The sequence below is a fragment of the Patagioenas fasciata genome, chromosome Z, assembly GCF_037038585.1.
Source record: "Patagioenas fasciata isolate bPatFas1 chromosome Z, bPatFas1.hap1, whole genome shotgun sequence".
Lineage (NCBI taxonomy): Eukaryota > Metazoa > Chordata > Aves > Columbiformes > Columbidae > Patagioenas > Patagioenas fasciata.
In genome coordinates, this window is record NC_092560.1 from 69,879,445 (window position 1) to 69,905,763 (window position 26,319).

The 26,319-nt window shown below is 42.6% G+C and overlaps 2 protein-coding genes across 5 annotated transcripts in view; one reads left to right on the plus strand and one right to left on the minus strand.

Annotated features, from left to right (window-relative positions):
- Positions 1 to 1,834, plus strand: part of POC5 (POC5 centriolar protein) — a 30,500-nt gene extending 28,666 nt beyond the window's left edge. For all 4 annotated transcript variants that reach the window (XM_065861454.2, XM_065861455.2, XM_065861456.2 and 1 more), the window contains one exon: positions 1,383 to 1,834. In XM_065861454.2, coding sequence (XP_065717526.1) covers positions 1,383 to 1,532 — 150 coding nt within the window. In that variant the 3' untranslated portion in view covers positions 1,533 to 1,834. The remainder of the gene's footprint in view (positions 1 to 1,382) is intronic.
- A 123-nt stretch (positions 1,835 to 1,957) lies between these two features.
- Positions 1,958 to 26,319, minus strand: part of ANKDD1B (ankyrin repeat and death domain containing 1B) — a 34,625-nt gene continuing 10,263 nt past the window's right edge. The window contains exons 7-15 of the mRNA XM_071801827.1: positions 25,074 to 25,172; positions 23,134 to 23,262; positions 22,161 to 22,259; positions 20,510 to 20,608; positions 16,610 to 16,708; positions 7,729 to 7,824; positions 4,429 to 4,627; positions 3,577 to 3,708; positions 1,958 to 3,272 (exon numbers count right to left, since the gene is read on the minus strand). Of these exons, the coding sequence (XP_071657928.1) occupies positions 3,214 to 3,272; positions 3,577 to 3,708; positions 4,429 to 4,627; positions 7,729 to 7,824; positions 16,610 to 16,708; positions 20,510 to 20,608; positions 22,161 to 22,259; positions 23,134 to 23,262; positions 25,074 to 25,172 (1,011 nt within the window). The 3' untranslated portion in view covers positions 1,958 to 3,213. The remainder of the gene's footprint in view (positions 3,273 to 3,576; positions 3,709 to 4,428; positions 4,628 to 7,728; positions 7,825 to 16,609; positions 16,709 to 20,509; positions 20,609 to 22,160; positions 22,260 to 23,133; positions 23,263 to 25,073; positions 25,173 to 26,319) is intronic.

Genomic DNA, 26,319 nt, shown 5'->3' on the forward strand with positions numbered 1-26,319 from the left:
CTAGCTTTTCTGTGAGTCTTCCTCTTTGCAGAAGTGGTCAGTCGGTACAGCAATGTTTGGTGTCATCACCATGCAACCACCACTTAAAGACAAGCTTCATGGTGTAGAGCAGGAAGAGAGACTGAACCAGACGTGATAGAGATATAGATTAGATTGACAGGGTGACTGTAGCAAATTATTGCTGAAAAAAGTTAAACTCTTGTCCAAAGGCAATCAAATTTGTGAAGCCTGCTGCTTGTTGTGTTTTAAGTCATACCCATCGCATTTATCCTGAAGAAAACACTGAAAGAGGTGCATTAGTAGGGTGTGAAACCAACATACAAAAAGACTGTAAACAGTGGCTTAAATGGCCTAGGCAATTGCTACACTTTTAGATCAATCTGAGTAAAAAAAATAGTTTTGACTGGGGGTGTATGAAACAGTTCAAGGTTATTTTTTATGTTTTAACCTGTGAAGCAGGATCTGAGTTTCCTCTGTGCTATCTGAAAGTCCAGTTTCTCTTCAGTGATACTGCCAAAACAACCAAAGATACATCAGGTCCTTTAATTTGAGCTGGAGATACTGGTAACTGTCTGTCTGAGAGATGCTCTACTCTCATGCACTTGCTGCAGTGAAACAGCCCTGTCGTAGGCCGTGCACAGCTCCCAAGCAGAAATTTTTATTTAAATTAAATGTCTTTAGTGGGTTGGAAGTTTGTTGTGAGACTTCCTTTATGAAGCACAATTTCTGGATTCAGATTGTGTGACTAGTGTGACAGGTACCTGAACTACTGTTCCAAAAACTGACTTCTAGAAATGTAATAAATGTGACAGTCCCAGAGATATTTCATATACTCTTTCTACAAATAAATGCCTAAGTCGAAGACAATCAAATTGATGTATTTCTCTTGATTTAATCTGACAGGGGAGTGAGTTTACCTTGATTAAAAGCAAAATAGCTGCTGTTTATTACAGTTAGGTGGCTAGTTTTTTGGGGAGAGAATTAATTGTTGTTAAATAAATGCAAACCTTTTCCTTTCAGAGACCAGACACCTCTCAGAGACTTCCTCATAGCAAATACTGAACTTCAAAAGGAATTATGATTAAATTAGCACTACAGGAGAATTCTGAACAATTTGGTAAAAAAACAACCAAACCATCCCTGAAATAAAATTGAGGTGATGAAAGCTGAGAGTACATAGTTAATTGGAAGTTTAGTACTTTGTTTTTAAAAGTATATTACAGATAAGGAAGGAAAAGTATTACTCATTCTGTTAAAGTAACCTGTTTTGTTTTGTTTTAACTCTCAGTTTGCTGGATTGCAAATCTTTCTTTTTAAACTACGGCTTACTTAGAGCTATTTTAATGGGAATTTAAGTGTTGATGTATGTGGTTACTTTTCAGCAAACCATATCCCAAGCCGCTGCTGCTAAGTATCCTCGAACCATGCTCCATTCTTCTGGTTCTACCGTTGTGAGACCTGCAGGACAAGTTGGGCGAATGCTTCAGGGCCAATCTCACACCAGTGTTCAGTCAATAAAAGTTGTTGACTGAGTGAATATCTTTCTCACCGGTGGGGGTTTTTCATGAAGGTACAACTTAAACCTTTTTCCAGTCTTTTCATACTTGATGTAGGAAGGCCTAAAATATGTATCATGTTTTTAATATTTTCTAAAAAAATTATTTTAAAACTAAAGGTGCTTTTATAGTAAATAACTGAAGGGGGATAAGAGAACTTGAAATGTTGTTCTACCTCCAGACTGTGTGAGAACTTATTTCATTAAGATAAACACTTTTTATTTAAGGAATCTTTTGCACGCTTTTAAATAAAGGATAGAATGTGTTTTTTGTCTGAATCTCTTTGTTTAGTTCTAATGTTACTAGTGTCTATTTTAAAGTGAAAATTTAATTTATCTTTGTTACAAATGTTTTTAGTTGCTTATGCAACTAAATGTACTTGACATACATTTTAATGATATCCTACAACAGCATACTGGAATGAAGAATAACGAGGTTGCAGCCTTCACACCCAGGGTGCAACTTGGGCCATGTGAGGTACTGAGCCTGTCAAGTTGTTAAACATCCTCATTTTCCAAGCTAATGTTGCAGAACTTGATGCCTACCTGTCAGTATCTAAGAATTTGTGATCTTAGGTCCCTAATTCTAAAACCAGAGGGTTTACTAGTCTGTTCTTCATGCTTCTGTGGTGCTCTGCAGCTGTGGCAAAACAGATTTCACACATGAGGTGGGTTAGGAGTAAGACTTCAGACTAAGATACAGATCATCATCTTTTCATTACAAACAATAAGATATAGTACAAAATAATGCTAGCTATACGTATTCAATGCTTTCATTATGTGATGAAACTACTGCTGTTTTCTTACAAAGACGACTACAAAGATAGACATTTTACATAATTTTTCAGATGCAAAATATACTCAATGAGAAACCATGTAAGCATGTTCAGCAAAATACTACCAAATATTAAAGATATGACAAAGAAATAGGTAAATAAATGCGAAGCATGTTAAATATTAAATATCAAATGTTCTTTTTTGAGTATGTATACAAAAGTTATGCCGTTGTAGAAAATTCTGCAGCCAGCCACATGTGGTTTTAGACAGTGCTTTTTTGTGTATTTTCACTACATAAATCAAATACTGAAAAGGAAAGACTTGTCCTAATCCTCAAACTAATTAAACAAGAGAAAAGCCCTCTTCAGACAGGAACACTATAATCCTAACAAGACTTTATAAACACCTAAATCCCAAATGAGACCTATTTCTGGAAGTGTTGATTTATACATATAATTTTCACTTATTACATTTAATTTCTTTCAGGTAGAAAACATCTCATTTACATTTCATGTCAAATATAGAATAGCTTAATTTGCAGTTCCAGTGCAGAATTAGTTTATCAATGTTAAACCAGGTGTAGAAATGTTAGAGGGGGTAATTCTTGCTTAGCAGTATAGTCATAAATTACCAGCAGGCCATTCACTCTTAAATTCTTTAAATTATGTTATACCAAGCATATGAGGAAAAACAAAAAACAAAAAAACAAACAAAAAAACCCAACTAACCACTATTTCAGGAGTACAAGTTCTTCAAGCTTGGAAAAAGTCATACAACTTCAAAATAGATTTTTGTTTCTAGAAAACATATTATTGGTATTTGAAAGTCACTTTCTACCTGGCCTGTGATTCCATCGTGTATGCCATATTTTATTGATGAACTCAAGAAATCACACATTTTCTGGAGTCCATGTCAGCACTACTTGCAGCTCTGATCTTCTCTGTGAAGTAAGAAGAGGAAATGCTTGACATGCTCCACTTTTTACAATGTCAGGCTAATCTAACTGAAGCATGATCAGTCACATTTTAATGGTGTTTGCAGGACAAAGGAGGGAAGCAAAGTCTGTGCATTTTTATCTTCCTTTAGAGATCTCACCTTGCACCTAAACTCCTCCTCAAGCAACTTCACCCCCTTCCCCAGCCAGGGCAGGTTCCCAGGAAGGCAGAGATTGTCCCTCAGGCCCACCACAGTCCCACCCCCAGCAGCCCCGGGGACTGCAGCTCTGCACAGAGAACACAACTTACCAGCTAGAGGCCGAAATCCTGCTTCCACCAAATCTTCGTAGATATGCTTGGCAGGGTTCTGATGAGCCAGCAGTATACCATGTAACCAGATGAGCAACATTCTGTTTCCATGTTCCTTATAGCTTTTTTTCCCTATGCAATACACAAAGTATTTGTTCCATATGATGGTAACAATGTATTTTGTGCTTTTGCCCCTCTAGAGTTCTGAAACATTTTTAAAACCTACGCATTTGCTTGTATTTCCTTTCTCCCCTAGAAGCGAAAGTAACACTGAGGTTTACAAAGGTTAAAAAAGCCCGAAACGAAAATTCTAGTTTTATCATAAGGCTACTGTAAGGAGAGGGAGGGGGGAGCTAATACATTTTAACTTTTTTTTTTCCTTTCATATTTGCTCAATGTGTGGAAATACACTCTGGAATAGTAGTAAACACAAACAATGCGTGCAATGGAAATACTGCTTTCCCACTACTTGAGGTGCCTGAAACCAGATACTGCTGTTTCATGGCAGCTGTGAAGACAGAGTGTGAACAAAACAAGGTCTTAGTGTGCCACGAGGTTCCCCAGGTCCTCCCTTTGTAGCATGATCTGTAAGACCAGTCCGTGGTGCTCACTGCCTCTGGTTTTGATTTCCAAGGATGAGGGTTTCTTCAAGCCAAGAGGCAGAACTGGCCTGTACTTCTACAGCACCACTTCCCAGGAACCAGGGACAAGGTTTCTATCCACTGCTCTTTTTCATAATGTAAATAAGAGCAGCACAGGCAGTACATATCTGTGATACCCAGTTTAAAAAGCAACTCTGCCTTGTGTTTTTTATAGCTTATAAATTATATCTAGCCATTCAGATGTTGTTACCTGTCCATTGTTCTTCAATAGCTTTAATTTGTTCATCTGTGAACTTCCAACACTGGGCCAGTTTTTTCCATTCCTGGGGTTTTAACTGGTTGTATGCTAGATTCCACAGGGCAGAACGAATTTGCTTGGTCTGTGTACTATGATCTTGTTTGAAAGACAAGCCGAAGTCTGACCTGTCATCACTATCAGCTAGATTTTCCTGAAAAAGAAACCCGGTAATAAACATTTAACTGAAGCTGGAAATGTTTGCTTAGTGAGCAGTGAGCAATGTGTCCTGTACAGCCATGCGTAGCTACTGACAGGTGATTTGTTCAGTGCAGGAAAAGGAACCATTTTGGCTATTAGAGCTCTTTGTAAGATTGTCTTAGCACAGATGATATTGTTACAGTCTAAACAGAACAGAAACAAAGCCCTCCCGCATCTATTGCTATGTCTTATTGAGTTAAATGCAAAATAAACCACTTTCTTTCTGTGACACTTGATACCCAAGAGCAAGTACTACGCTAGCATTGCTGTGTTCCTTGTCTCTCTCTGCTTTATGTGTCACGTTTTGAACATAGTTGGGTTTCAACCACAGTTCTTACTCTCCCTGAGAAGAGGTTTGCAGCACTGGCATGGCACTTGCTCACACCGTTCCTGCCTCTGCCCTGTCAGCTCTGCTTGGCTGAAATGGGACTACCAGGTCATTTGGTGGCAGCATGGGTCATTGGGTTTAGGTTGCAGAGTCCTATTTGGCAAAGTGCCTGAGCACCAGTAAGCATGTGCACATCGAACCTGGATCTAGTTTTATTGCCTGCATAAGCAAAACCAGGGAGAGACCGAAACCACAAGCATTTTACCCTCCAGATTAAAAGTGATTTTGCTACCTTATGAGTGGCTCACCTGGAACAGGAGTGATGAGGTTGTGTCTTTGGGCACCTCTGCAAAAGTCATGTCTAGCAGTGATTTCAGCCCCTGCGGGGTGGTGCCAGGGAAAAGCTTCACCACTAGTGTAGGTGTGTTCAAACTACTTTGATATTTCTATTTGTTTACATGCTAGTCCTGTTTCTAACAGGAGGTTGATCCAGGATTACAAAGCAGATACCAAGCAAAGAAGGAAATGGCAGCATACCACATTTGAAAAGTGCTAAGCAAAAATCATTCCATTCCAGATTAAAGTCCGAAAAATACAAGAGGGTTATTTCCTAATGTTATAAGAGTCTTGCAAGAAAAAAAAAAAAAATCTTAGTTCAATTAGCATTGTCATGTATGTTTGATTCCATTTTTCTAGTGCAGACTTTATTTCATGCTTCCTGACACATGCAAAGTGAGGTTTAGGACATTCTACAGGATGGCTTCAGGCTCTCCCTGGTTTAGTGTTTCTCTTCTGAGGTTTAAAATTTTAAAAAGAATTTTTTTTTTTACTTTAATAAGGCAAATAACAAAAAAAAAAAAAAACACCAACAATTTTTTTTTCCCCTCTTCCCTTTGCAGCATTACAGCTTCTCTTTGCTGCTAATTGTGACTGTCAAAAGCAGGCTGGGCAGTGATAGAGTGGGGTTAGGCAGAAGCAGTAAATAGAGAAAAGGGCAAACAGAACAAAATGTTCTCACACAAACCAGTATTGTGCATTTTCTCATAGGAACATGACATTTCTTTTTGTAACTAATGCCTTGTCACAGGTGATAAGTCATCTCAATGTAACAAAAAGACAAGTTCCTACATTAACGGTTTAAAAATGCTGTAGTTTCCTGAATGGCAACACCACCTGAACAATGTCATATTCCATAACTGTAAGATCTAAGCTGCTTCCAAAGGCTGTGCTTTTAGCTTCAAGTAATGGGATACTGACACTTAGGTTTCTTTTTCCCAACATGTCTGCAGCTCTTGCAGAAAACCATCTGCCTAAGCATGTTTTCTTCACCTCAAACAGTTCAGTAAACAATGCCAAGAGGTTAGGAGCATTACAGGCTCACTGCTGTCAGATGTGTCGTGTCTTCTCTGGCGGCAGATGACTTCTAATTCTCCTTTAAACAACATATAAAATATTGTACCTGACAACTCCAGCTGAACCGGCACAGATCAAAGATGCAGAACACAGGGAATGTGCGCAGGTGTTTTTCATGATAATTGATCCAGGTCTGTGTTGTACCAGCACAATGCCCAGCAACATTAAGCGTCACAGATTTGAACATGCAGGGGTGGCAAAAGCCGGGCCAATTCATCTACCTGTGCTTGAGCAGGATCAGTGTGCTTTTACTGCCCTGGGAGGCACTTGGCTGACCTGGTAGAACAAACACTCCCTAGCAGGAGGCAGGAATGAGAAGGAACTCACAAATTTGTGGGGCAGCTTAGCAATAAGAGTGCAAGAGCTGACAGTCAAGTGGATTGCTTTCACCAGTCCTTTTGCCCTGGTTTGCTAGCTCTGGTGCTCATGGAATAAATAAACCTTCTCAGAATTCTAAATGGTCCCAGTTGACACCCTGTGACATGAGATGTCCTGAATTTTCAAGTCCCATTTGGGCTGGGTCAGAGTTCCAAGGCATGAGTCTAGAATGGGCCTCAGAAGCAGGCCAGCTCCAAACACTCCTTTGATTTTAAGAGGTACTAAACTTACTTTTTCTTGTTCAGACATCACCTATGGAGTGTGTACAGATTCATAAGTGACCTGGAATAGTCAACACGGGCCAAAATAATTGTCATCTACACTCTAATACATCTGACTCTCAGCCCTTTACCGAGGGCCATCATTAAACAGCCTATGTTTAAATAACAGCTAAGGAAAGAAAGTTAGAAATTCAATCAAAGGTCAATCTAAGCTGCATCGTTCACACTTGTTTCCTGGTTCTTTTCCATTTCAATGATTGTGTTTTATAATTAACACATATAAAAGAGAAGAGTGGGCTTCTGCCAAGGCAGCTGAGCTCTCACTAGCAAAGGAGTGAGAGACCCACACTCTTCCATTTTTCAGCCACAGGTTTTGCTGTCCCAGACGACCAAAGATCAACCTGGATTTAGGTCATCCTCACCCTGATGCTGACAGCACAGTTTGAATTTAGGTCAGAATCTCCCACCATCCCTTTATCTCCGTGTGTAGAGGATGATACAGGAAAATGATAAGATCTGCCTACATTTTCACAGCCAATTAGGAATAAAACCCAGCTGGGGTAGAGACCTTCCCGTTCCCAAGCCTAATCTCAGTTCATCAAGGCCAGTTTTTTCAACCTGCCAAAAGGAACCACCCCAGGAAAAAGGCACTTCAGGATCAGAATCAGCTTTTCCCTTATAGTTCTCCTCAGTGTAAGGAAAGACATCTCTTACCTGTTTCATGGCATAGTATCTTTCTGCTTTAATGATCATATCTACAATGAGGGCATGATTGCTCCTTGATGCCACCGCTAGTGCAGTTTTCCCATGCTGAAAGCAGAGGCAGTCAATCAGAACACTATATATGTGAGGATAAGTATATCATAGAAGAAACAAAGGATCTTTGTTTACAGACCGCCCCCCATCCTGTTTTTTCAAGAGAACATATTACTACAATTTTATGGCTTTAGGGTAACTACAATCAAAGTTCTACGCTTTGCACGAGCTGCATTTCCTCAGCTCAGAGGTGGTCAATTTTCCCCTTCATTGAACTCCCCCTAAAGTACTTCTGGTGAGGTACAGCTGTTTCCAGAAACCTCCTGCACTCAGACTGGTGCTTACTTTATACCAGCTTACACTCTCCAGTCACTGCTTCCAAGTTCATGCAAGTCCAGGCATCCACAGGCCAAAAACTACCTCAAATACAGTTCATTCCCAGCTTATGGTTAAACTCGCATTTCAGACTGATAGGCTGGCAATGCTGGAAACCTCCAAATTTAAGGGCAAACCTGCATCTTGTTTTGCATAGTGAAAGAAGCTGGTTCACACAATGGAAAGAGGGTACAGGCATTACTTTCTTATCACAACTGAAGCGAGCACAACTGAAGGTGATGTTTCGTGGGTATTAAAGGCAGCAAAAGGGATTATAAACCATTGCTTTAATTCCAGCTGCAGAGGATTGCTCAGTCTATCTGGACCCATCCCTGCTATCAGCACTTTGATGTCAAGGCATCGCAGTGGCTCTGAGGGATTCCCTCTGCAGTTGTCCAGCTCTCTCTGCAATTGTCTGTTTTGAGCAGATTTGCTGAGTGGAGCTGCCTCAGATGTAAACGTTCATGGTATTCTCCACATATCAAGTGCTAGACATTCTAGAAAATTAGACATAAAAGAAGCCAACCCCTTAATTAGAAGGTTCAGTAATTAAATTATAAGGCATTTCAACTCTCCAGCTATTATAAAATTCTCAAGTATATACCTTTTGAGTTCTAGCTTCTCATTCCACATGTGCTGTGCATTTCACAGGGAAGTGGAGAGGTGGAAAAAGGTGGTATTTCTGGCTTCCTGTGTTTGTGCAGATGCCACTGGCATCCTGAATCCGTATGTAGCACAGCAGTCTTGCACCCAGGGAGCACTCTCTCCACTGTCAATCACAACCAACGACAATTATATCTGCAGATGGGAGGAAGGAAGAGCTCCCAAGAGAGCATTTCCTAAGCTGTAACAGCTTGCAACTCATGCAGATGCATGACATGCTCCAGAGAGTGGGGACTCTTGCTGCCAGGGGATGGAGGCCAGCAAAACACTGTGCAATCAAAGCAGGCTCCCCTTTTTCCTCCCTCCTGTTCAGAAGGGACATGAATATTTCTGGCATCTCAGCACCAATTCAGTTTAAAGAGGGCTGTACTTGCAAATGTTCCCAGCAGTGCCATGCCCTCAGGCATCATCCAGCAAAAAGGAAAGGGAAGAGCTTCTCCAAGAAATAAAACCAATGCAGAAAGGTAACAGAACTTGTGCTGGCTTAAAGCTGTATTCTCTTAATATGCCCTGAATTCTATCAACACTACTGTAATACCAGGGCACTATCTGCCCCAAAGGCTTGCAGGTGCCTAAGGACAAAGCGGGCAATTAGAAGTAACTTTCTGTGTCTGCCCTTGGAATATGAATAGAATCAGGGAATCATAGAATCATTTTGTTTGGAAGAGACCCTGAAGATCATTGAGTCCAACTATAACCTAATTCTAGCACTACACTGTGTCCCTAAGAACCTCATCCACACATCTTTTAAACACCTCCCGGGATGGTGACTCAACCGGTTCCCTAGGCAACCTGTTCCAGTCCTTCGTAACCCTTTCTGTGAATAAATTTTTCTGAACCTTACCTTGTGCAACTTGAGGCCATTTCCTCTTGTCCTATTATTTGTTATTTGGGAGAAGAGACCAACACTCTCCCTCACCAGCTTTGTCTCCCTCTGAACTCTTTCCAGCACCTCAGTATCTTTCTTCTAGTGAGGGGCCCAAAACTGAACACAAGATCCAAGATGGGGTCTCACCAGTGCCAAGTACAAGGACATGATCACTTCTCTTGTCCCGCTGGCCGCACTATTCCTGACACAAGCCAGGATGCTGTTGGCCTTTTTGGCCACCTGGGCACACTGCTGGCTCATGTTCAGCTGCTGTCAATCAACACCCTCAGATCCTACTCTGCCAGGCAGCTTTCCAGACACTCTTCCCCAGCCTGTAGTACTGCCTGGGTTTGTTGAGACCCAAGAGCAGGACTCGACACTTGGCCTTGTTAAAATTCGTACAATTGGCCACAGCCCAACAATCCAGCCAGTCCAGATCCTTCTGTATGGCCTTCCTGCCCTCCAGCAGATCAAATTAGATTTGATCTTGCATCTTGCATCCAACTTGGTGTCATCTGCAGAACTGGCCCCAACACTGAGCCCTGGGGAACACCACTCATGACCAGCTGCCAACTGGGTTTGACTCCATTCACCACATCCCTTTGGGCATGGCCATCCAGCCAGTTCTTCATCCATCACAGAGTACACCCATCCAAGGCATGAGCTGCCACTTTCTCCAGGAGAATGCTGCGGGAAACAGTGTCAAAGGCTGTACTGAAGTCTAAGTACACAACATCCACAACCCCCCATCCACTCAGTGCGTCACCTCATTGTAGAATCACAGAATGTTAGGGATTAGAAAGGACCTCAAAAGATCATGTAGCCCAATCCCCCCGCTGGAGCAGGAACGTCCAAATGAGGTTACACAGGAATGTGTCCAGGTGGGTTTTGAATGTCTCCAGAGAAGGAGACTCCACAATCCCCCTGGGCGGCCTGTTCCAGTGTCTGTCACCCTCACTGAGAACAAGTTTCTTCTCAAGTTTAAGTGGAACCTCCTGTGTTCCAGTTTGTACCCATTGCCGCTTGTCCTATCATTGGTTGTCACTGAGAAGAGCCTGGCTCCATCCTCCTGACACTCACCCTTTACATATTTATAAACATTGATGAGGTCACCCCTCAATCTCTTCCAAGCTAAAGAGCCCCAGCTTCCTCAGCCTTTCCTCATAAGGGAGATGCTCCACTCCCTTCATCATCTTTGTTGCCCTGCACTGGACTCTCTCCAGCAGTTCCCTGTCCTTGAGCTGAGGGGCCCAGAACTGGACACAATATTCCAGATGTGGTCTCACCAGGGCAGAGTAGAAGGGAAGGAGAACCTCTCTGGACCTACTAACCAGCCCCCTTGACAAGCTGATCAAGCAGGACCTGCCTTTCATAAACCAACGCTGACTGGGCCTAATCACATGATTTTCTTGTATGGGCCATGTGATAACACTCCAGCTGATCTGTTCCATGACCTTCACTGTTACCAATGTCAGACTGACATGCCTGTAGTTCTCTGTATCCTTCTTCTAACCCTTTTTGTAGATGGACATAACATTTGCCAACTTCCAGTCAACTAGGACCTCCCCAGTTATCCAGGACTGCTAATAAATGATTGAAAGTGGCTTAGTGATCACATCCACCAGCTCCCTCAGTACCCTTGGATGTATCCCATGTGACCCCATAGACTCGTGGGTGTATAAGTGGTGAAGCAGATCACCAACCGTTCCCCTTTGCATTACTGGGGCTTCATTCTGCTCTCCATCCCAGTCTTCCAGCTCAGGGGTGTGGGTACCTGGAGCACAACTGGTCTTACTATTAAAGACTGGGGCAAAGAAGGCATTTACACCTCAGCCTTTCCCTCGTTCTCTGTCACTGTATTCCCCCTTGCATCCACCACAGGGTGGAGATTCTCCTTAGTCCTCCTTTTGTTGCCGATGTGTTTATAGAAGCATTTTTTGTTGCCTTTTACAGCAATAGAAAGGCTCAGCTCTTGTTGAGCTTTGGCCCTTCTAATTTTCTTCCTGCATAACTTCACAACATCCTTGTATCCCTTCTGAGTAGCTTGCCCCTTCTTCCAAAGTTTATAGATTCTCCTTTTATTCCCGAGTTCCAGCCACAGCTCTCTCTTCAGCCAGGCTGGCCTTCTCCCTGCTGGCTAGTCTTTTACAACATGGGGACAGCCTGCTCATCTGCCCTTAAGATTTCCTTCTTGAAGAGTGACCAGCCTTCCTGGACTCCTGTGTCCTTCAGGACTGCCTCCCAAAGGACTCTGCCAACCAGCCTCCTACACAGACCAAAGACTGCCCTTCAGAAGTCCAAGGCAGCAGTTCTGCTGAGCCCTCTCCTGACTTCTCCAAGAATAGTAAACTCCATCATTTCATGACCGCAATGCCCAAGAACAGCCTCCAACCATCACATTGCCTACAAGTCCTTCTCTGTTTACAAACACAGATCCGGTGGGATGCCTTCCCTAGCAGGCTCACTGACCAGCTGTGCCAGGAAGTTCTCTTCCATGCACTCCAGGAGCCTCCTAGACTGCTGCCTCTCTGCTGTGTTGTTTTTCCAGCAGACAACTGGTGGGTTGAAGTCCCTCACAAGAGCAGGGGCTAGCGATCGTGAGACTTCCACCAGTTGCCTGCAGAGTATTTAATCTGTCTCTGCAACATGATTGGGTGGTCTGTAACAGACCCCAAACAGGATATGTACCTTGTTGGCCTTCTCCTTGATTCTTACACATGAACACTGGACCCAGTTGTCACCCTCATCAAGCTCCAGACAATCGAAACACTCCCTAACATCCTCCCTAACATTGAGGGCTACCCCACTTCCTCTCCTTCCTTGCCTGTCCCTTCTGAAGAGTTTATAACCACCCAATGCAGCGTTCCAGTTGTGGAAGTCATCCCACCATGTTTCTGTGATGGCAACTACATTGTAGTTTTTCTGCTGCACTGTGGCCTCCAGTTCCTCCTGTTTGTTGCCCATGCTGGCTGCATTTATATAGATGCGCTTCACCTGGACTATTGATCCTGCCACCTTTTTCCGGTGGGAAGCTGTGAGAGGCGGTGGTTCTTAGCCCACAGTGGGAGTGTGTGTCCTGGTTTGTTAAAAACAAGTTTCTCTTTTAGTGAATATGCCTGTCAGCTAAAGCCTTCATATTAGCTGCATTTTCCTGGAGAACCAGACACATGTTTTGGTAAACATAGCAATGGAATGCGAAGTTATTGATAAGGACAGATTCATATCTCACAAGAGGGGCAAGGGGAAACAGGTGACCAAGAAACTGACCAACTGTGTATAATGTTCCATTCATGTGAATACTTCATATAAAAGTGGGAGATCACGAGGATCTCATCCCTTTTCGTCCCTTTTGCTTATGGCCGACATTAGGAGAGGACCTTGCTGGTCGTCCCTGTGAACTGAGACCTAGTGAGAGACTGAATCCAGCTCCAGCTGCAGAGTCCAATCCAGGACTTTGGGTGCAGCTGCTGAGACTTTCAAGATTGGTTTTGTATATTTTGTATATTTCTCTATTCTTATTAATAGCATTAGTAAAACATTGTTAATTTTTTCAACTCTCTTCTCTCTTTCCTTCTTTTCCTCCCAATCGCCTGTCCTTAGTGGGAAGGGGGAGAGGTAGGTGCTGAAGGGGGAAAGAGGGCGGAGGGGAGGTTAACAATACATCTGCCAGGGTTTGATTGTCAGCCTGCAATCTAAACCCTCGACAGTGCGGGAGACTGAGGTATTGTAAATTAATTGTCTCAAAGCCTGTTTGCTGAAATAATATGAATTCCTGTCTGAAAGCCTGCTTGCTCAGGGGAACAAGGCAGGAAGATGTTTACTCATGGTACGTTCTTGTTGTGCTTGCTGTAAATACTTGCTCTAAATGCTTAATCACAGTAAGGCTTGATCACTGTGAGCTGCATAGTGCGAAGAAAGCTGATGTAAGGTAGAAAATACTTGATCACCATGAGTTGCAGTTTGTGGACTCAGAGCATGCTTAAAGGTCATGTAAGCTTAATCGAAGCTCAAGCAATATCAGCCACCAACATCTGGGACCAGGCCAGCAGTTTGTCCACACAACTCCTGTCACCAAGTGCAATAAGAAACCACATGAAAAGACCTTTTGTGTTACCATCCACTACTGAGGACAGATGGAAGACAGCACTGAATCCAGGTGGTGCTTATTTCTTGCTTATCTTTTGCTTATCTTCTCAAGTACATGCTTAATTTTCCTTCTGAATTTCATTACTCTCTCTCTCTCTCCATTCCACATAATTAATTGATGGAATAAATTGGCCTGATAGGTGGCATTTAACCTCGTTTCTCTCTCCATCTCACTCTTGGGATCATTTTGAAACTTTACTGAGCCCGAAATTGGACCAGGACACTACAGAAGCCCTGATTCTTTTGTGGCCATTCTCAGGTGCTTGCATGGTTTCTAACAAATCTATAACCCTTATGTCTGTTCTACAACATGGCTCTGGATGCCCTACCTCCACCGAGACAAAGGGGCTCACTAGCACCTCATCCCTCAAATTCTGGCATGCCACCTTTGGGTTTATCTCTGCTACTCCTGGTTTTCTCTCCTCCCCTCCTCAAACCTCGTTTAAAGCTCTTTCAATGAGCCCTGCTAACTTCTGCCCAAGAATCCTTTTCTCCCTTTCAGACATTTGCCATCAGCAGGCCAGGTGTCATGTAAACCAACCTGTGATCAAAAAAACCCAGATTCTGCCAGTGACACCAGTCCTGCAGCCAGGTGTTCATCTGGTGGGTCTTCCTGGGTCTTCTTCCCTCATAATTTCCTGCAACTGAAGGGACAGAGGAGAACACCACTTGTGCTCCTGATCACTTAATCAGTCATCCCAAGGCTCTGAACTCTCTCTTGATTGCCTTTGGATTTCCCTTTTCAGTCTCATCACTGCCTACCTGAAAAATTCATAGAGGGTAATAATCTGAGGGCTGCACCCGCGCAGGAAGTTTTCAAACCTTTAACCCTGGCCTCAGGGAGGCAGCAGACTCCCCTAAGAAGTGGGTCCAGTCTGCATATAGAACCTCCTGTTCCCTTCAGAAGGGAGTCTCCTGCGACAATAACCTACCTTTTCTTCTTTATAGCAGCTGTTTTAATGAAGGGCATAGACCAACTTAATGTCCGCAGCACTTCCTCTGTATTGTTGTTTGGTTTCACTTGCAGAGCCTCATACCTGTTGTGCAAGGGAAGCTGGGCAGGTAGTCACAGCAGAGACCATCCCGCTGTGCCGGGCAGAAACACGCTGCCATTGCCCCCTATCCCTTGAGCCACCACGTTCTGCCATGCAGACAGAGGATAGCGAGTCCCCTGTACCCTGTCTACCTGCTGGACCTGCCTCAGGGAAGGCAGGGTGTAACTCTGGAGGTCTACTGCCCTCTCACACTCCCTACTCAACTGCTCCCTGAGCTCTGTCACTAAGTGGAGGAGTTCCTCTATCTGGGCACACCTCCCACAGCTGTGCTCACTGCTGCCATCCAGTACTGGTATAAGAGCAGGGCACACCCTGCAGCCTGACACCTGGGTGGCAGCATCTTCCTACCAGGTTCTGGTCTGGGCAGCTGCATCACTTGTCATAGGTGCCGGCCTTACAGAAGGTATGCTTTCAGACAGGTGGACACCATACTCCCTGGTTGAGCTGGCAGATCTTCCCTGCAGGCCCTACTGCACAAACCACTATGCAAACTGCATTCTCCCACTCTGCTCACCTGCTCTGGTCACTAGCCCTCCATAGGCTGCTTTTTAAAACTGTGGTAACAGCTGCCCCAGCAATGCCCAGGTGTTGTCAGCCATTCTCGCCAGAGCTGACAGCTCCTAGTGCTGCCCTAGTGGTCCCCTGCCCCAGAAAACGCCTGCCTGCACCAAAAATCTGCTGCTTTTGCCACAGATTCAGATCCAGTCCACAAGTCAGATCCCCCTGGCGATAGGTAGAGAGAATTTTCTAATCACCAAGGCGCTGTCCCTCTCCAAAGTGGTCAAGACATCATTCTGGGCCAACCTGCAGGAGAATTACATCTCTCTGGCTAGCATAGGCATGACTCTGAATCAGAAGGCTTAACTGCAATGCATTATCTTACCTCAGCCTCCCAAAACATACCAACCATGTCACCCGCACTCACATCAGGCTTGAGAAGAAAGAGATGATCCCAGACCATAGCTTAACTTCTCATCAGGACAACTTGTACATGAAAATTACATTTTAAAATTACTGAAGAGCCAGATTTTGCTCATGATAAACATAAAATTTGTCAACTCAGTCATAAAGAAAATCAATATAGTGGTAACATTATAAAAAGGGAAAAAACAATCTTCCAGTAATTTAGTAACATTTGTAAAAACTGGATTTGGTACTATGTCCTTTCAAAAGCACCTCCCCAGAGAGTCTTTGCTTTGGTACTTCTTCCAGCTGTTGCCATTCTTGCCTCAGTCTTTCCAGGCTGAACTTCAGCAACTGAGTCTAAGCACCCACCTGAACAGATCTGGGACAGCTTCTCAGGGACACAGCACCATCACTTGCAGATGGCCAGAGTTCTAAAGGGCAAACTCACTGTCACTGCAATTACTAAAACTGGCAGTACCTATGCGTCTCCTGGCAATGAACCTGTCTGTGGGTGCACTGTTAAAACATTTAAAGCCTGTTTTTCACACTATAAGCCTAGCCCTTTTTTCCATCAGAGGTCTCTGGCAGTATTGTATATCCCTCAAACTATGGAACATGGAAGATTTACAGCTTTTCACTTAAACCATTTGAGATCTCTGAAATCTGCAGGTATGGCAATATTAAAAGGAGACTTTCTCTGTTACAGCTAACTGTTAGTTTTACCTAGGAAAGACAACTGGCAACAAGTGCTTCCTGCATCTCTGCCCGTTTATAAAACAAACAGTAAAATAATGTAATCCTTGCATAGGTGAGGAACATAATCTACCTTATCCGTGGTCTTGAGTTCGCAGCCTGCCTTCAGCAGCACTTCCACCAGCTCCACATTGCCAAGATCAGCTGCCAGATGTAGAGGGGTTTCTTGCCTCTGGAATTGATGACACCAAAGAAATACAATAAGCCAAACTCCCTCCTGGAAGCAGAGTCCTCACAATCTGGATCTAAACAAGATTCACAACAAGAGACAGCCTTGGCTAGAAAATACTGAACAGAATGAAATAATTTAACTTTTAAGTGATCTGACTGCCAGTTCTGTTTCAGAAAAAAAAAAGGGAGCATCTGGGATCTCTGCAGGAAAACCAGGAGGGAGTTCCATCTGGCTGAGGGAAAAGTTGATGTCACGCCCCTCTAATGTACTGTAACACAATGAGCTCTCTCTCTTCCCTCTTAAAACAAGGTGTTTTGGACAGAGTGCTTCATGCAGCGGCCAACCCTTGCTATACTGTCCTCTTTGGTGACCTTTTCCCTCCTGATATTCATGCAAAGACAACTGAACATCCATACTTTTCAATTGTACATTGTACCACAGTGCACAATGGGGTTTGTTAGCCAACCATGCCACAAAACAGTTATATGTAGCAGAAGACTAAGAAGTCTACCTGTGCCATGAAAGGTTTGATGAAACTTAAACCACACACAGACATTAAAAAAAAAAAGCATTAGACAAAACTAGAGAATAAAGAAGCACAGCTAAAGGGACATCCAGCTTCACGTCTAATCTTTGCATCTGAAATGAGGGTTGTGTAGTCTCTACACAGCTGCATATACCCAAATGGAACCTATTTATTTATTTATCCTTCTAGAGAATGTTAGGATAAGAAATTCCAGCCACCTATGGTTGTAATAGAGCAGCAAATAAGATAGCTGTTGTTTCTGGAAGCCCTGCATGTCTGGACAAGTCCCGTAGCATGTTTCATGTGACACAACATCCTTTTAAGGTGAACGTTTTTGTGCCTGTGCTTGTTTGATGTTGCAAGTCTACATTCTGTAGATACAGTTAGAGAACTTTTTTTGGCCTTTGGACCTTAACTTAAAGGTTGCGGGGTCAACCACCAAGACCTAACACACCAAGAAACACCAGCCTCAGGGCTCCACATCGGAGTCACTCATCAGCTCTTTTGGGAACACACATCATGACCACATCACCTCATAAATTTCTCCCAACAGTACTTCCTGCAGTAATTTAGAGATATATATGTAGCTATTGTATATAACTTCAGACATGCTAGAGACAAAGCACAAATAATTTCTGAAATGTGTTCAAGAAGGTTACAAAAGTCCTCTGGTTTATGTGACAGAAGAGCTTATCTTCATACTTGACCACAGCTGCAAATGGCAGCCTCTGCCTCCCACAAAAATGTCTATAAATCAATTTTTAGCAATAAAATGACAGTTGGAAAGGAGCAAACTATAATTTCTCAAAGACTAGTCCTTGTTACTATCTTGGGGAGCAACCCCCACCTGTCACATGGGAAAATAAGGTGTGTTTTCCCAAACAGGAACGACAGTGCCCAATGTGGGACTTCACAGGCCCGGTGGGGAAGTGTTTCCACAGCTGCGAAACAGGGTTGATGAGGAGGTGGAAGAGACATTCTCTTTAAAGCACCACCGCCGGGAGGCTGATCTACACGCAGCTGGTGCCTTAATGTCTGCCTACTCTATTATGGCCAGGGTGCCAGCATACAACATCCACAAGATCTGTACAAACTTCTGCCGTATGGACCATGAGCTCTGGATGTCATCCACATCTTTGGAGGCCTGGTTGTCACTGTAGACCATGTCCATCACCATTAACTCCTACATAGATAACTTATTCTGTGGTAGTCTATTTGTCTTGCTGGTTTACAATGCCTTCTTTGAGGAGATACCTTGCCTTCACACTTGATAAGAGAGCCACGTCCAGAGGCTCACAGGTGGGCTGTCTCTCTTCTGATCCCTTTGTCACTCCCATAATCCCTTGTGATGAACCCCAGCTACTGGGCTTCCCTACCTTCCCAGTACTGGAGCAACCAGGTAGTAACGTGCTCACCTTGCTCATGGATTAATACTTGCTGCGTGTCTCATACAATGTTCAGGTTGGGGAACAGGTGGTTTCTGCCTCTTTTGTCCTTCCTGTTTCTTCCCTGTCTTGTCCTGCTGCTGGCCAGGCTGTCACTTCTGACTCTTCCCTTTCCACCCCTCAAGCAGGAGCTGCTGCTTTTCTTACTAACCAAGTCAATGTCCACTTCCACCATTTCTTCTTGAGTACAGGAGCAACTATTACACTTGAGGGCTGGATTTCTGCTTAAGCTTCACTGTGTGCCCTCAGATTGAGTGACCTTTTCAATGTCCTTATGGGTGGCTTCAGATCATGAGACCTTTCAGCATCCGTTTGTGTGCTTCTTGATCAAGAGATCCTCTTTCTCTTTTGAGGGCACTGGATGGCAGCTCAGTAGACATGGATCAGACCTCAACACAGCATTAGAAGTTACTGTGTTTCATCAGGGCAGGGAAGGCGCCCCTCCTTCAAATGGTGTACCAGTTATCTGGGACTACATGACCGATCAGGCATGAATTCTCAAGGTATTTGAGGCAAATAACAGCCCCAGACACCTGCCCACCTCCTCCCACACCCTCAGCCACCCAAGGATCGACTGGCTCTGGGCACATTCCTGTGTGGCATTCCCGATTAGTTGCTTAACCTTATGAATGATAATCAAAAATCAGGTTCAAGAAACACACTAATATGAACAGCCTGGTTATACAAGGATATTCAAGGAGCTGAGAGACCAGTACAAGAAGGTGGGAGACACCTATCCTGGAGGACAAGAAAGGGTTGGTGCTGTTTGTTCCTCTCTCCACAAAGCATCTCTCAAAGACTAAAAGGGGAAAGGTGTAACTGCCCATTTTCTCTATGATATGGTTCTCTGAGTACCTGGATAGTAGAAGTGTGGGGCCCAAAAATATCAGTGCTTTTATCACAGGTCTTCCAGGCAAAGCAAGTGATACAGCAAAAGCTGAAAATGGTCATGAACAGTTATAGGAGGTTTTGTACAGCTAAAAAGGGATCAAGCAAGCCTGCACCAAAGTGAATACATGGCCTTTCACAGAGGAGGGTATCCAGTACTTCAGGGGATTAGTGGTGACGGAGGTGGTCTACAGCAGAATGGTCAACAACCAACCAGGCCTCCATGCAGAGACCAAACAATCCTGGTAAAGGTGTGGAAAACAGAAGGTGGCATCCCTGTCTAGGCTTGAACCACTGACCTTTCAATTAACAGCCAAAGGTGTTAACTGATGCACCACAGAGACTTGTAACCTCATCACCCAGTGTGATGTTCTGTGGTGTAGAACATCATTTTGGTCAGCTCTGGTTATCTGCTTGGTTGTGTCCCCTCCCAGCTCCCTGTGCACCCCCAGTCTATTCACTGGGAGGGCAGAATGTGAAACAGAAAAAGCCTTGCTGCTGTGCAAGCGCTGTTCAGTAACACGTAAAACACTGGTCTCTTACAGGACTGTTTTTGTCACAGATCTAAAATACAGTATAGGGGCTGCTGTGAAAAAAAATAAACTCCCACCAAAGTGACATTCTGAGATTCCTCTGAGATCAACACCACTGACACATTTCTGTCATTTATTATGCATGAACTGTAACACTCAAACAATAAATTGATCCAAACATTTTCTGAGTATGTAGCATTTTGCTATCTTTATCTTGTACAAACAATATGAGCACAGTGTGTACCAGTGACTAATATGTGCACACACGCAAAAAATTAAGGAGGGAACTGCCTCTTCCTTCCTATTCTTTTGTACCCTGACCTTGTAAGGAAAAAAAAATAAAATCAAGCAAAATCCATATAATCTCCTCTTTATCAGTGAAGTTATGCTAATTTCCAGGTTTTCTTACGTGATTTAAGGCGTTTATATCATGGTTGCTATCCAAGAGGTTTTTTACTACTGGTAGTTGATTACTGATAACTGCTAGATGGAGAGAGGAATTCTTCTGCTGTGGAGAGAAAACAATGAACTATTAAACTTGAGTACGTTATTAGAAGTTCATTCAAACAGGAAAAGAGGTTCTTACTAAAATCCATCAAAGGTGATACACTCCAGCAAAGGTTCAAGACTACAGAAAACAGATCTTGAGGTGCAGTTAGCCCGAAATCACAGCCTGCTCCTGCCACACCTACAGCAGTAAGCAAACAAATACAGCTGAAAAACCTGGAAATGTTGAGTGTATGGGGTGTGTATCAGTGTGTTACCATTCAGGAATGCAGCAAGACACTGCTTTTATGTGTTCATACCTCGAATGTACTGTTACACTTGGCTGACAATAGGGAGGTTAGGGTCGTGTTAGTGTTCCCTCAGAAAATTGGGTTTGCCCACAGTTGAATAGACAGATTAATTCTGTATTGAGCAAACTGATGTCAAAATCTACACTCCAGGAAAAAAAATGTTGTCACATGTTGCTGATTGAAATACTCTTTCTACTAAGCTGATTTGGTGTCATATTTATAAAAAGCAAATTACAGCTAGAAAGAAATTAAGCCATTTTTTTAAATTTTACTGAGTATTCATGAAAATAACTGAGGCACAGGTCCAAGACCAGTCACAATCCAGACATTAGATTGGCAAGATCGTGTTAAACATGTGATTCATCAGTTTCTTGTTAAATACAGCTGAAAAATAATTCTGTAGCAGAGCCATTCACAGGTGCCAGATACCAATTCATTAGTGTCTCTATAAACCACAGCCATTTCTTCTAGGCTACAGAAAAAATACAGCAAGTGCTTATACAACACTGCACTGGAAATGCTTCCAAAAGCTAAGTCACAATTTTATGTGTTGCTTCTGCTACAGAAAGCCAATGAGAAAGAACAGCACAACAGCTTCCTGATCTTTGAAACAAATCATTTCAAGCACAACATAAATTGGTCTTCCTTGATAATATTATGCAACAGGCCAGTGATTATGGCAGATAAGTCATGAAGCCCATTTTCCATTTCCATCCTGTACTGTAGAGGTGGAAAATCCCAGATGTGACAAAAACTGTAATATCTAAATTGAGGCAAGATTTGATTTTAGGAATATCTCTTTCTTTTTAAACCCCAAAGAACAGCAGGATACAGATTTTGAAGGCATATGCTTTGAGTGCAGAGGGTGAAAACACTGAAGTGTTCATTTACGTTTATTCAAAATCAGTTACAAGTGTTAACTCTTTGCCCGCAGCACACAGGGGTGCTTGCATTACTGCTGCTTATTTCAAGCAGGGTACGTTGCTTATCTTCCCACAAGGCCCAGTTCTTGGCTTAGCCTGGCCAACTCTACGGTGCTTTGCACCAGTCTGCCCAGGCATTCACTGCATTTGAGCAACAGGACCTTGGCTTTGTTGGTCTATGCATATTGTTAGCCAACACCCATAAATCACATAATGATGTTTATAGTGAAAAAATGAAGGAACTAGTTAATCTCATTCAGCTGTCTGAATTCCCAAGGAAGATCATAAAAGACAGGACATGCTGAAGAGAAGCAGAAAAATTGTGTTGATTTACACTCACCTCAGGCTTAGGAGCCAGGTCAATATTCTTATCAATAAGAAAAGTAACCAAGGATAAGTGTCCATTCTGAATTGCAATCTGCAAAGCACTGCTATTGTTCTGAAAGAAATGGTATAGGCAGCAAAAACTTATGGTTTTGTTGCTGGAAAAACAATGCTAAAGAGAGCTGTCAATACACAGTCTTTCGTTTTAACTTGTATTATGATCTACTCCCTCCAAAAAATGTCCTTTGACAAAATGATGTAAAATGAAATGGATCAGCAGTTAGCATGATGTGATTTTGTAAATACTGAAGGAACTTCCCATTTTTACTATAGCACAATAAACATGCTAAAACCACTAGTATTCTTTAATCCTTTTCAGTCTCTCTTATGAAAGAGATAAATCAGCATTGTCAGCTGTCCTGTGCCATGGACAACGACAAAGCCAACATGTCTCCTAGTCTTATTCATTCAGTTTGACCTTTAACAATAATGTGCAGTCATATTAACAAGCTTTTAAAAAATAAATCAATAGACAATTTTCTCTTAGTTCTGCTAAAACAAACAAGCTCTCAGTCTGCTGGAATCATAAACTCCTTGTAGCAGCAAGCCAAGGCCATGCAACAGATGTGAGCTGGACTGGTGTCCAGGAACCAGATATGGAGAACAGGTTTGTCATCAGATCAATCATATGCACTGCCAAAAAGGAGAATTTTTCAATTACCCTGATTGGTTCCATTTCTTAGCCATATGTTTTACTGTTGGACACCTAGTAAATATAAACCTCCACCACAGTACTCTGCCAAATATATCTATGCTGTATTTCTTATACGTCAGTTTTATTCTGTTAGCACTCTCTACATTCTCATTTCTATTTTATTAATTTCTTTATCTTTTCACCATTTCATAAAAATAAGCATAGGAAATATACGATTAGTACATACAGAAAAGGGAAGAAAAGGTTTTTCCCACAGCCCAGGATGTCCCAGTACCTGTGTGCTGGAGGCATACTGTGTACATTCGTGAGTTAAAATATTGATGTCACTCCCTGCTTCCAGTAGGAGTTCAGCACATTTTTCATGACCACCTTCAACAGACAAGTAAAATGGAGTTTCTCCCTTCTAGAGCAACAGAGAGAAAATATCTGTTCTAATTTAAGCTGCATGACTGTAAGGCTGTGATATAAAACAGGTTAGCTCGATCAGACTAATTCAGCCAAATACAAAAGAGGAGATGGTCACAAGAGAACACAACCTGGATGCTCCTAAAGTAACACTTGGGTAAAATGGCAACTCACCAACACTTCAGTGATGGATGACATTAATGTCGACAGAAGTACAGTAAGGTTTACAATACAGATAACTAGTTCATAAATATTAATTGTGCTCCTTTTGAAGATGATTGCTAGCAGCAGGCACAGAAACAAAGATGGTGGGTAGCAATTGCTGTTGTTCAACATAAGGCAACACCGCTAACACACTGGCACATACCGTAAGTACTGATTTCTGTCAGCCAAATACCGTGGATTTCTGACGAATTCCCAGCTCTAGCACTAGTGATAAGGAATACTTCTGGTATATACTTCTGCTGCATATTTGTTTCAAATCTTCTCACCCCAAAAAAGTCTCCATGTCTTCACAGCAAGTCTCTAAAATAAGTTGCATCAGCTGCACAATAATTTAATCCCTGCTTTTCAACTCCTAAAATACACAAATGTTTGCTGAAAAGTACCTTACTGTTTCAGCACTCACCGAAGCATCAATAAATCCTGATTTTGACTTGAAGTCCTGCCATCATTACTCTGATAAACTTATTATAATACATTTTAGTGCTTTGTGCATGCTGGGGAAAGAGACGGTTGTTTATCAACAGAGCAGAACATCTCCAGTTGGACAGGAAGGCTGCAGCACCAGCCATGGCAAAGCGGGACACAAGCAGTATAAGCTTTGCATGCAGAAGCAACAGCATTATTAGACCAGGCTTGGAAACATGAGGACATCACATCTCACAGAGGTTTGTGTGCCTGAAAGCTTGCATAGCTGGATAAGAGAGAACCCTCAACCCTTAAATTTGTTGCTGATTAAAGAAGAGGAGGGCCTTGGGTAAGAGTGGGTGTCCCTTCCTCATTTCACCCACTGGGCCAGCAGAACAGATAGTCAACCACATAGTAGGTTTCTGCAATGGGCATGTCAGCCCACAGCAAAGTGAATTAACTCACCCAGTTCATCCCAGCTGCCCCACAGAAGAAGCAGAAGACACGAGGATCCTTTGCAAAGCAAGAACACTGAGCTGCATACTTAGTGTGCACTTCATTCTGCCACCCCTCGTTTAAGCCTTAATATTATGCTCATGAATGCACCAGCTCAGGGATACAACCTTCACAGCTAATATCCAATTTATTAATATGCTGGCTGAACTTGCCAATGCTAACTCAGAAAAAAAAAAAAAAAAATGGACAGGCAATGACTGCAGCCCATTCTGTGCAACCAGTTGAGATCAAATGAACAAGGTGCAGATCTAAGACCTCTTTGCTGAGGTGCCTGCAATGGTATGTACTGGGTATATATGTTGAACTGACTCAGGGAACAGCCTAGCTGGAAACAGTAAAACGAATGGGATCATGTAGCAAGAACTGCTGGAGGGCAGGAAGAAAGGTGGAGGTTAGGTCCTCCTGTTTCCTTCTACCAGCAGATAGGGCTTGTGAGACAGATGGAGGACCATTGTGTAAGGAACAAAGGACAGAGAAAGAGACATTGAAGGAGATAATAGAGCTGAATTTATTGGAGGAGAAACAATTAAACAGGATGCAAACACAAAAGCAGCAGAACTGATGAAGTCTACTCACTGCAACATTTATTCCATTGAAATGTTATTTTTAATCAATTTTTCAAATCTCAGACTTTATCTGTTTTAATAATTTCTGTGTCCTTACCTGATTGAGTTCATTTATTTCCTCCCACTGTTCAAGCAGAATTTCTACAACTTTGCTGTGACCATTTTTGGCAGCTAGATGCAATGCTGTGTTTCCCTCCTTTAAATTAAAGTGTCAGATAAGATCATTTAAAACCCAGAATGAAGTTGAAACAATAAGTAAAAACACCATGTACTTAAACACAAAGCCTTTGGTCTTTCCACCTCTCTTTTACATACAAGGAGGAGGCAGATCCACATGGCATGTTCCAAGGTTCAGACTAATCTGAAGGAAACCTTTTCATATGTATGCAGGCATTCAAAAAGATCTAAAATTCTGACTCCTGAGGAATGAATCAGAATAAAACTTTGGACATTGGTTCCTACAAGGATGGGGACATCAAGACCCCAAAATCACTCTTTTAAAGATAAATAGGCAAAACCTAGGTAAGTATATGTAATCTTTTACTGGTCTTGATGCCAATGTCAAAATCTTCAGTCTTCTTTGCCATCAGTACAAATCCTCACTAGCTAACTAAGGGGAAAAAAACAATCAGCCAAAAAAAACCAAACAAACAACCCCATCACAACCAGCACACCAGCAAGCAAACAAAACCAGAGTAAGCTGTATCATTAACAGGAAGAACAACAGCTTTTGAGCTAAAAGACAATACTGGCACAAGAGCAAGTATAGAACTGTCTAGAAACAAACTGAAGCTGGCAATTAGGAGAAGGGTCCTAACCTTCAGGTAAATGAGGGTCAAGAACAGCTTTTCAACCAGACCACTGCAGAGGTGGAGGGACAGAAAATTCACATACAGTTTTGGAAAAGGTATGTTTGTTAATTGATAATGACAGTGCGATGGCTTTCAGCGACCCATGAGATGCATTACTGGAGTTGCTGTCCTGATTTCTTACTTACTCTTTAGGATCTCAGCATTCACCTCCCATTGTTGCTGCTTTATATGTTCAGCCTGCTAGATGCCTGGGAAAACACTTACTTAACTGGTGCTGATAAACTACTTAGCACATTAGAGCTCCAAGCTGGGCTGCACCTTCTAACGTATAACCAGAATTAAAATTAAAAAACAAAAAAATTAAAAAGGCATAACTTCCTGTGTGCTTGTTTGCATGGTTCTATGAATGCAGTATATGACCATTTAACAATTTTTAATGTGTTTCTTCTTGCCTCAGAAGCAGAGAAACACTGACATGCTCATTCTACAAACAGTGAAGTAAAGGAGAAAGGAAATTTAAGGGGAGACTTT